Source organism: Malus sylvestris, chromosome 9 (assembly GCF_916048215.2).
Source record: "Malus sylvestris chromosome 9, drMalSylv7.2, whole genome shotgun sequence".
Lineage (NCBI taxonomy): Eukaryota > Viridiplantae > Streptophyta > Magnoliopsida > Rosales > Rosaceae > Malus > Malus sylvestris.
In genome coordinates this window covers 34255027-34265016 of record NC_062268.1, presented here as the reverse complement: position 1 = coordinate 34265016, position 9990 = coordinate 34255027, and the positions used below count along the sequence as shown (strand labels likewise).

Genomic DNA, 9990 nt, shown 5'->3' with positions numbered 1-9990 from the left:
AATCTTTATTCATTATATTGTCATACAACTTAAGTCAATGGGCTTGACGTTCGAAGCCCATCGGGCCTTAAGGTCCAAAACTATCCCGAGGTCTTTAACGAACTTATTCGTTTGATTAATTAACATATTAATTAATCCTTACCATAAATAATTAAACCATTATTCTTACTCATCTCCATTGTTTCTTCAATCTCCACCTTACACGGTGTACGATCCATTAGGTTCCTTTTAGCGAGGCAGTAGGCGATTAAAACTCTTTAAAATCGATTGTGAATTGAAACTTACTTTCAATTCTCCCTTTAGTGTTTATACACATTTAGGGCTTCCACAAACCAAGAGTGACACCTAGCAGCATATCATGGTTACCCAAGCTAATCAGAAGAGGTAGAGAACCTATTCAGTTTAGGATTACAAATGCAATACGGTCTTTCTCTAATACAATACTCTTGACCACATTGTTTGGTTTGATAGTTTATTCATGTCTACTATCCAATGTGATTCGTATGCTTATATGATTACCTTGAATGTGATTTGGAACGACTTTCCTAAATCTCATTCATACTCTGGCCAGAGATTCTAAATCATATCATAGAGTATTCTCCCCCAAACGGTTTGAAGGTTAGAGATCCCTTGTTGCACATTCACTTTCCTCCATAGCTAAGTGGCTTAACCCCAACGATGCCGTGGACACTCGCGGATGGGGTGACTTTGACATAATCAAAGATCAAGGACTTAACCACAAGACAAACGTGATGCCTTAGGTCAAAGGACTACTTTGCATTATCCCAACCATGAGTTCTCATGTGACATGAATATGAGAACTCTTCGTTGATCGTGTTCAGTGAACTCATTCTCTATTGAGCACCTACGTACTTGTCTTGATGTCACACACACCAATGACTCGAGACTAGTCACTCTCCCTGAGAGAAGACACAGCACGTACTGATCTTAACGGACTGTTAATGCCCAATTGGCAATCCTATGATCAAGAACGTTTAGGATGTGTCTACGAAAGAATGGTCTCATGAATCTAACTTCTTTAGATCGCATTCTCCCAATCACATATTCCTTGGACTTATCGTTTAAGCATATAACATTTATATGAGACGGCTCAAACAATAATCTTTGCCCTTGATATTAAACTAGATTAGTTTAACATGTGAAATGTCCGTAAAGTATTATCATATGATTGGTTTTAGGGCACATTTCCAACACCTAGAAACTGAGTTCAATTATTGAAGACATCAAGTGGCTGACTTCTTCGTTTGAGGTTATTCAACCAACAGTTTGACATCTTCAAAGAGGCAAATTTGGTAACTGATGTTTTAGTTAGTTGTGGCTCTATTTGCAAAATTTACATATATGGGAGTAGTGAATCCTAGACAAGGCTTCCAATGATTTGTTATTTGATTGTATTGGAACCGGTTGTACAAGTGAGTTTTTTTTATTAAAATGAATTTCTTTTTTAGCAAAAAAAAAAAAAGAAAATAATTCAAAATAATTCGTGGGAAGCATGTAAAGGACAAATGGCTACAAAATATCCACACTACTTTGTGGTTCAAAATTCAGTGAAGTACAAACCAACCTTACCCACGACCGATGAAACGAATCAAAATAGCGATATCTTAATCTGAAACCAAAAAGACAAATAAAAGTAAGATTTGTTGCGGTGTGTTTCTGATTGCTAGATGCAAACCCTCATTGCCACGGGCTCTTGCTGTCTTGGCAAGTTCCCTAACAACAATGCCAATTGGAAGCATCTTTTACCGAGTTCTCGTAGGCCTTCCTGCAACCTTAGAAATCAAACCACAACAAGAAACAGCAGCCTCAAAACCACTTGGCCTTCCATCTCGTTCGCACTTTTTGCTTCGGGTTTCTTCCTCGGTCCGTTGATTGATGGACTCCATTCAAGGGTTGATCTTGTGGTTTACCAAAACGGTTCAACCAATATCGGTCCTCTGCACACAAACGTCTGGGTAAACTCCCTAGTTTCTCGTTAAAGTTTTGTTTTTCTCTCTCAAAAATTAGATATAATGGTTTACAAAAAAGCATTAGAGATAATGCAGATTTATACAGTTCTTGATTCAATTGAATGTAATGTTGTTAGGTTCCCGTCTTGCTCGGTCTGTTCTACTGCACTGTTGGCATGTTTCAACTAGTCTTGGATGAAAGGACCTCTTCAAAGGTTCAGCAAGTGAACCAAGAGAAAGCGTTTGCTTCTTTGTTGTAAGTATACGATTACTTTGTGCACGTGTCAAATTGTGATTTGCAGGTAACGAGTATTCTTGCAAATATGTAGCTTTTGCCTATAACAAAGGGCATTGCTGTTCAACGCAGATCACTTGTGCTGTTTATAGAGTTGAGCGCCGAACTGTACAAAGCAGGAATCGCAGACAATACTGAAGCCTACATATTATTTGCAGGAGCTGAGTTTCTATGGTTTTTCCTTGACAGAACATGGTTCGGCTTCCTCCTCGCAAGTGTCATCGGCCTTGGCTGCCCGCTGGCCGAGATTCCGTTAATGCAGTAAGGCTTCCTTCTTTCTTCTCTCCATCTCTAGGTATTATTCAGAAAACTGAAATGTTTGATGCTCCCATTCAGGTTCTTCCACCTCTGGTTTTATCCACAAGCAAACGTTGAGATCTTCGGCCAGGTGGGTATTTGAAAACCAATCAATATATATTAACCCTATGTTTTTTTTTCCCCTGATATACTTCAGCTGTTGTTTGCAGGGACTAGTGAGTTGGACACTCACTTGCTATTTTGTTTACACGCTGTTTTTGATCAATTTCTCACGTTGGCTGAAATCAGTGATCGTTGATGCTGCCGATACGGAGGACAAGTCCTCTTAATCCTACACACTGTCATCGGTCTCAGCCCAGTTTGATAACTAACTCGGAACAATGTCGGAGAATGTATTTGAAATAACTAGATTTACATTTCGCATGGGGTTGAAAAGACGACGTGCAAATAATCATTTGAAATCCATTTGTTTTCGTCCGTTCGATCTCATCTGGATCTTTGACATACATAGATTGTCCTGGTGTATTTAGTGAATGTTTTCTTTCATTTTTCTACTTGGTTCTTCAATTTTCTACTGAACAGCAAAAGTTAATAGAATTTCTCCTCAGAAGTGTTCACGGCTTACAAGAACAAAGTTGGAATTCATCAAGTATCAATGGTTAATTACACCAATTCATTGTACAAGCAACGATAACAAATCACTTGTTCAACTACATACACAAATTGGAAGTTGATAGAGAAAGCAGCTAACCATTTGGAATTAGAGTTGTCGTATGCAATTATACATCGGAAGACATCTCCATGGAAGTACAAAGCTATCCGGTGAACACAACATTGCCGATATCTGGGAACTTCTCCTTAATTGCTGCTTTGATTCCTGATCCGATGGACTCGGTTCCCACATAATTAACATGGCAATCCCCAGCTTCAACCGATAACACTTCCACACTCCCGCCAAAGTTCTTTATGGCTGGTCTCAATATGTCCAGATGACGATTCACTGCCTGCATTTGCAACTTTAACACAGCATCAAAGACTATGGGCCTTCTTGGCAGTTCTAAACCTCTTCTAGATAATCAAAAACGCTTTTTGACACCATTTGGTCGAAAACATTAAAAGTGGATCTGGATTTATAAAAACGCTTACTAGTATTAGCTTTTTTTCTTTTACGGAAATTACTCAAATAAAGTATAACTTCTTATTCAATTCGAAATCCAGCCAACAATGTTTGGGAGTGCATTCTCTCTTAACATTTTCTCTTATTCGAGATGGCAAAGTTAAAATAGAAACATCTAACTAATGATTTTTATCCTGGAGCTGCACATCTTGTAGCAAAGCGTCCAATTGGCCCTTCATGTTACTTTCGGCAATAAAAGCAGAGGCATAATAGGTTAGTATGGCCTTAATGCAGGCAAGTGAACACTTTTTTCTAGTGATTTTGAACCTTCATGCATAATCTTGAGTTTCGAAGGGGAAGCCTTTCTAACATTCACCATGTCACTGGTGCAGTTTTTCGGACATCTTCCCGAACATGAGTTGTGTTTTGAGGGATCATGATAAGTGGGGGGTTAGGCAATAGGTAGTATGTCTTGGTAAGGTGGGATTGCGGGACTAGAGTTTTTAGTTATGATGAGGTGGGATTATACCGACCTCATGACGATTTTCAGTGAGTGAGTGATGGACAAGGCCATAACAACCCCAGTCATCGAGAACACCAATACCACAACTTGTAAATTTCTTCCATTCATCTCCATAGCTAGCTCTAATCTCAGACTCACAGTCTCTCGCTCTCCATGTCTTTAAAGTCCGCTACTTCACCAAACAATTCTAGAAAAGCACTTGCATTTTCACTAAAAGTTTCAACGTGGTTCTAGCAGAAATTCTTCCTAAGGAAGCACTTTCAATTTTCAAACATACGGCCTAACAAATTAAGAGTACGCAGTCCATTGAATCTGAGTACGAAAAACACTGACCTCAACGGTGATCTCTTTATTTTCATCATCAAAGACTTGTTGAATGTCCTTGAGCGCATCTCCAAACTTCTCCTTGAGCACTCTTTCGATTCCCATCTTCATGGTGGTCGTTGAGCTCGGACAGCTCCCACATGCCCCTGTTCATTCATTAATTTTATCAGTTCATGCAAATTTAATGTATTTTCAATAACCTATGTTTTTTCCCAATTGTTATAATTTCCCAAAAAAATTCATAGGAAAAAAACAGACTTGAACCAAACCCACCTTGCAGCTTGAGTGAAACGACGCCGTCTTCCACGGAGACAACATCGACGTTACCGCCATCGGCGATGAGATAGGGGCGGACGTCCTCTAGAACCAAGTCGACGTTGGGAACCGTGAGTTCGTAATGCTTGGCGGAGTAGAGTCCCGGAGAAGAAGACTCGGCGCTAATGGCGGTTTTGAGAGGTGAGACGGTGCAGTTTCAGACATGTAAATTGTGGGTGGGTATCGGTGGGATTTACCTGGGATTTTGGAAGAAGGCGTTGGGGTTTGGGGGAACCCGGTGGCTGCAAGAGACGCCGTGATCGAATAGAGCAAGGCCGTGCATGTCTGTTTCTACCTTTCTGGTACATGGGGATGGGTTCAATTTATGATCTCGACAAGTTTTGGGGCGTTTGAGTGAGTTTTACAAAAAATATGCATCTACTTGAATACTTCCCTGTTAAAAAGCGGGCATTGAATTTGATTTCCCCGTTATTCAACAAAGAATGCATACTACAAACATACTGCAATTGAAACTCGAGTCAGATCTGCAATGAGAAAAACTTAGGAGACTGCACTCATCACCGACTTTAACCATAATCGCGTATGAAACTTCCGGAGCTATGAAACTCGAGTCAGATTGATAAATGCAAAAACCTTGGGAGATTCTGCTACATCAGTAACTAAACAACTCAAACCCAACCAATACCAATTAGAAAGTATTTACACGAGATAAAATTGAACTTCGAATTACTTTCCCGTCAAAATTCCAAGTTACAAGACTCATTTCTCGTGTTCAAACAAAATTCACAGCTACGATACAAAAGAGAATAGCATCTCATGAGATAGCTTGCTGCCATGTCGATGTCTCCCCGATTCACAAACATATTTCATCACCTATAATACGATGCCATAATGTAGAGCATGAACGCGGTTGATGAAGTGATTATCAATTCCTGCATGCACAGAGATATTATTTTCACAATGGTAACGACTAAGTATTACACAATCTGTCAGGCAGAACATGGACCAATGAGTTAATTACTTTACTCCCCAACATTTCACATCGTTTGTCTACAGAACAGAAGTGCTTAATTGCTGAAATAAAGCTCCAAACTACTTTATAGACGTAACAAACTAGCTTTTACATATAAATACTCAAATAGTAATCAATAGACTATTAAAAAGAGATCTTTAGGAAGGTCGTTGATCAATATAAAAAGTATGGATAATCCCGTGGTTCATCCTAATTTCCTGAAAAATAGGGCCACCCTTAGCCCATTGAGTGCTCTACCTCGGGCCATCAACATCATATTTACCCTGTGACCTTGTCAACTCTAGTTCCGTGTGCTTGTGAAACGTGTTTTAACAAAATAACTATAAAAGTATAACTTTACCCCAATTTAATTTAAAATCTCACTCCGAAAGGATGTTTAAAGCTTTGAAAAATCTGATAACTTACTAGAAGTCAACAATTTGACTTCGGATTTTGGGGGAATTGATGAAAAAAAGCAAATACGAATTTCTCTCTTACTCTTGACCAAAATTGCAATGGCTATAATTACGTTCTTTTAGTGTAGAACAAAGTATCAAATAAAAGCAAAGATATTACCAGCCAATACCTGGTTATTGTAAAGAGCAGCAGGAATGTAGCTACCCAAATACTCGATCAAATTCAGTACAGTAGTGTATCCCTGCAAGAAGTTAACTGAGACTTTGGTGGAATGAACATAAAGGAGTGGAACTTATAAGATAACCACATATAGAAATCAGAATTAAAATAGACAATCCAAATAGAACTGAAATCCCCCCACTTATACCCCCTCCCTGTCAAACACTAGTGCACCAAGAATTCAAGCAACATAATATACCACAGAAGCAATCGCAATACAGCCAAACACTAGTGCAAGTGAACGGAGCAATCGTTTTCCCATTCGCAGTCCCCTCCCTGCATCCTCACCATCTTCCTGCATCAATAGAATAATTAGGTCGAAAAAGCAGCTTATCATAAGTTTCTACATACAGTTTCAAAAAGTAAAAATGAGGACATGCAATCTATTCAGCAACACGACTCACTGTATATGTTGGAGATACAGGCGATTCAAAGGATTTCAACTTCTCAAAAATCCGATAAACAAAAGCAAAAGTTAAAAATTGCAAGGGTTTATATTCAGCATTCCGCTTGATAAGAAGCCAAGCTACCTGCAAATAGATGGGGAAAAGGTAAGGGTAAGAAAAACTCACATAGAATAAAGCAAAATAATGAAAAGAACCCATGAGGGTTCAGTTATGAAATATATAAGTTGAGCTAACTAATTGCCATGCATCCTTCAAGAGTTGTTCCATAGTCAAGATCATGCACCAAAGGATATTTTCCAAAACAATAAAGAATAGAATCATATATAATCAATCATTCCCTAGAACTTACAAATACAGCAGATATTGCCAGGTTGATGCGCATATCTTGTACAGTAGACTTGGTGAACCTGTAAGCAAATAGAAGTCAAAAGATCAGAGCATAAAGTGCCACCACGTAGACTACATATATCCTCTGAAAATAGCCAACATATCAAACTTGGAGGAAAGAAACGAGAGCTGGTTTCAGATTTTAATTGATAAACGGCATGCACTATCACGTTTCCAAAAAATTCCAAATCAGAATGAAAAAAAAAAATTATGAATATTTGTATCATTTTCCATATTGAGAGCTCATAAGAAGTTCATGTTTTTAAGCATGCAATTTATTAAATGAAGCAAAGAGTAAAATCTGCAATGCAAAAGTACCAGCCTCTAGCGAAGTAGGCATGTGTAAGCAATAATTTTTCCACAAGTAACTATTAAGGTAATCCAACCTACTCATACTCTTCATATAAAAAGATTACATGCTTTAAAAAGTATCAAAATCAGCAGCCACTAATATACATCTTCTCAGCAGCACTATTTTCCTATGCTACTTATCGGTAATAGTCACGTGATGCGTAGACAAACCTAGGCCCCCATGGTACAATTGGTTGCTTATCTGCATATTTGATGTCCTTTGAAACCTGCAAGTCAAAAATAAAATAAGAGGAATAATTAGTACAAGGAGGTAATAAGAAAGGATGATAATCAGCTTTTTTGACAGGTTACGGCGGATAACTAATCAATCTGAAAGTCCAATTATCACAAAGACAAAATCTAGAAGTATGTAAAAACAACTTTAAGGGCCATTTACACAAAGCACCCAAATGGAAACAAATTCAAATGCGCTAATTTACACAACGGGTGATACCTGAAAGAAGGAAAAAATATGAGTTCTTATAGCAGTTTTCAATGAAAAATTCATAGACTAGATTCTTGACTGTTGTATTATGATATGACAACTATTCATTCCTAACTTTGATCTTACCAGTAACAACTAACAACGATGATATCAATCAATTCTATCTAAACCCAAATCAGAGTAAGAGGTATATAGTACATGCTTCTGCAAATTATAAAGACGCCCATGTTTCTTCCCATTCCACTACTTTAATTATCTCTAAAACAATATTTGTGCTTGGTATTTGGCATCTGTTCAAGATTCAGGTTCCTCGTTATTCCTATATGCAGCTCCCTTAAAAAGTGTTATCCCTGGAAGCATAACACATCCAGAGTAAATCCTCCATGGATTCTCCAAGTTGTTAGACAAGTTGGTAGTTATTCCTCCATAGTACCGTACAAAGCTTATACACTGCAACGCTATAGAATATGACAACAATTACAATAATTCATGCATAAGAAAACCACATGACATCATTTTTCAACTTCCACTTTCTGTCTCTTTTGACGAATAAAGTCCACTCAGCAGACTCTCAATAAGAACAAGATATAAAAGTATCGCTTGCATGTACCTTGAAGGAACCAAAGGTTACACCTTTCTTCCTATTAGTTAGCTGTGCCATCATGACTTTGTCATATGCTTTCTCCAGCTACATAAATGATTACGTGGTTATAAGAATATTGTTCACAAGCTCGTTCCCACCAAATATTTAAAAGAGCAAAAAGAGAGTTTTGAAGCGTACTCTAGCAGCAGTTGCTTCATCACCGCTCCTCACGGCCTCCTTGTGTTTTTTCGTATACGCTGCCTTGATCATGTCAAATCCCTCAATTGGGCTCACACCGAGAACCTGTGAGATAAACGAGAATTAGTAAATCACAAATAAACAGAGAAGTAGAAACATGTACCCAACCAGTCAGTCAAACACTTGCTGCAACATTAATTTCAAAGGTCCATAATTTACAAGCTGAAATTACCTCATATGGATTCAAATCACCGTCCGGATTAGAACTTCCAGCCGCAGACGCAGCCGCACAAATTACCCTTGTATTCTGTGGAATTGTTCTAGAAACATGATAAGTTTAACACCCTGTTGCTATATCTATACATTTTCAAGCATAAATAATTATAAATATATTTGCAAAACAAATAAAAAAAAAAAAAAAAGACCCAGCATTCGTATCACGAACACGAAACTTTCTACGGAACAAAACCCTATTCTCAATTTTCTCACCAACCAAACAGAGTGAGCGAATTACCTGACGAAAGAGGGTGGCAGCCTCAACTCCGGGACTTTAGGGCGGAAATTCCTTTGGGAAAATTGCAATTTGGGGCAGAGAAAAGCATGGGAAATCGCCAGAGCCATTTACCCTGTGGAAAATGAGTTTTGGTTTGAATTTTCAGGTTCGGGGTTTTTCGAGCAGAAGAAGCAGAGGGAGAGGCAAAGGGATTAGCACAGTACAGGCCAGCTGACAACTACGCAAATACATACGGAATACACGTAGTAATACTTGGGCCTAAAGAAACTGGTACAGGGACTCATATAATAAGTGGGCTTTCCACTTATTTGATAAGACAATCTCCAACCCTTGGGTTAAAAGTCAAATTTTTTAGCCCGAAAAATTTGGCTTTTAGCCCAGAAATATTTTTTCTGCTCCAACCCTTCTGCCCTAAAATTTTAGCCCGGAATTATTAAATAATGAACTTAGGCTAATTTTTTTCTTAAACCAATTTAAAAAATAAAAATAAATATGTAGATTATTGTAAATTAATTTTATGAACATTTTAATCTAAAAAAATTTAAATTCCGATAAACATTTGGCATTTAGCCGGGGGAAAGCTAGGGGTATTTGGCCCAGAAATAACATCTGGCATTGAGCCTAAAATTTTAACATGTGTTGGAGAGTGTTTGGGGGAAGGATAATTTGGAGGGTAATTTGGCTTTTAGCCCAG

The 9990-nt window shown here is 38.1% G+C and overlaps 2 protein-coding genes and 1 pseudogene across 2 annotated transcripts; 1 reads left to right on the top strand and 2 right to left on the bottom strand.

Moving 5' to 3' along the window:
• The first annotated feature begins 1573 nt into the window (after positions 1-1573).
• LOC126582761 (uncharacterized) lies at positions 1574-3133 on the top strand. The gene is made up of 5 exons (XM_050246947.1): positions 1574-1976; positions 2108-2226; positions 2338-2526; positions 2602-2653; positions 2733-3133. The coding sequence occupies exons 1-5, from the start codon at positions 1689-1691 to the stop codon at positions 2850-2852; spliced, it is 768 nt and encodes a 255-aa protein (XP_050102904.1). The 5' UTR covers positions 1574-1688; the 3' UTR covers positions 2853-3133.
• An 11-nt stretch (positions 3134-3144) lies between these two features.
• On the bottom strand, positions 3145-5526 carry LOC126634003 (nifU-like protein 1, chloroplastic; annotated as a pseudogene).
• On the bottom strand, positions 5462-9527 carry LOC126582760 (protein CHLOROPLAST J-LIKE DOMAIN 1, chloroplastic-like). Its single transcript, XM_050246946.1, has 10 exons — positions 9297-9527; positions 9015-9102; positions 8783-8887; positions 8612-8689; positions 7728-7783; positions 7168-7225; positions 6816-6941; positions 6611-6706; positions 6362-6433; positions 5462-5695 (listed from the first exon to the last, which is right to left on the bottom strand). Exons 1-10 carry the CDS (start codon positions 9401-9403, stop codon positions 5633-5635), a joined length of 849 nt encoding a protein of 282 aa, XP_050102903.1. The 5' UTR covers positions 9404-9527; the 3' UTR covers positions 5462-5632.
• Between the last annotated feature and the right edge of the window lie 463 nt (positions 9528-9990).

Coding starts and splice junctions, on each gene's coding strand:
- LOC126582761 (XM_050246947.1), top strand. CDS start 1,689: ATGCAAACCCTCATTGCCACGGGCTCTTGCTGTCTTGGCAAGTTCCCT. Junction 2,227..2,337: donor AAAGCGTTTGCTTCTTTGTT/GTAAGTATACGA, acceptor TGTTCAACGCAG/ATCACTTGTGCTGTTTATAG. Junction 2,527..2,601: donor GCCGAGATTCCGTTAATGCA/GTAAGGCTTCCT, acceptor GCTCCCATTCAG/GTTCTTCCACCTCTGGTTTT.
- LOC126582760 (XM_050246946.1), bottom strand. CDS start 9,403: ATGGCTCTGGCGATTTCCCATGCTTTTCTCTGCCCCAAATTGCAATTT. Junction 9,103..9,296: donor CTGCCACCCTCTTTCGTCAG/GTAATTCGCTCA, acceptor TCATGTTTCTAG/AACAATTCCACAGAATACAA. Junction 7,784..8,611: donor TAACCTTTGGTTCCTTCAAG/GTACATGCAAGC, acceptor TTTGACTTGCAG/GTTTCAAAGGACATCAAATA.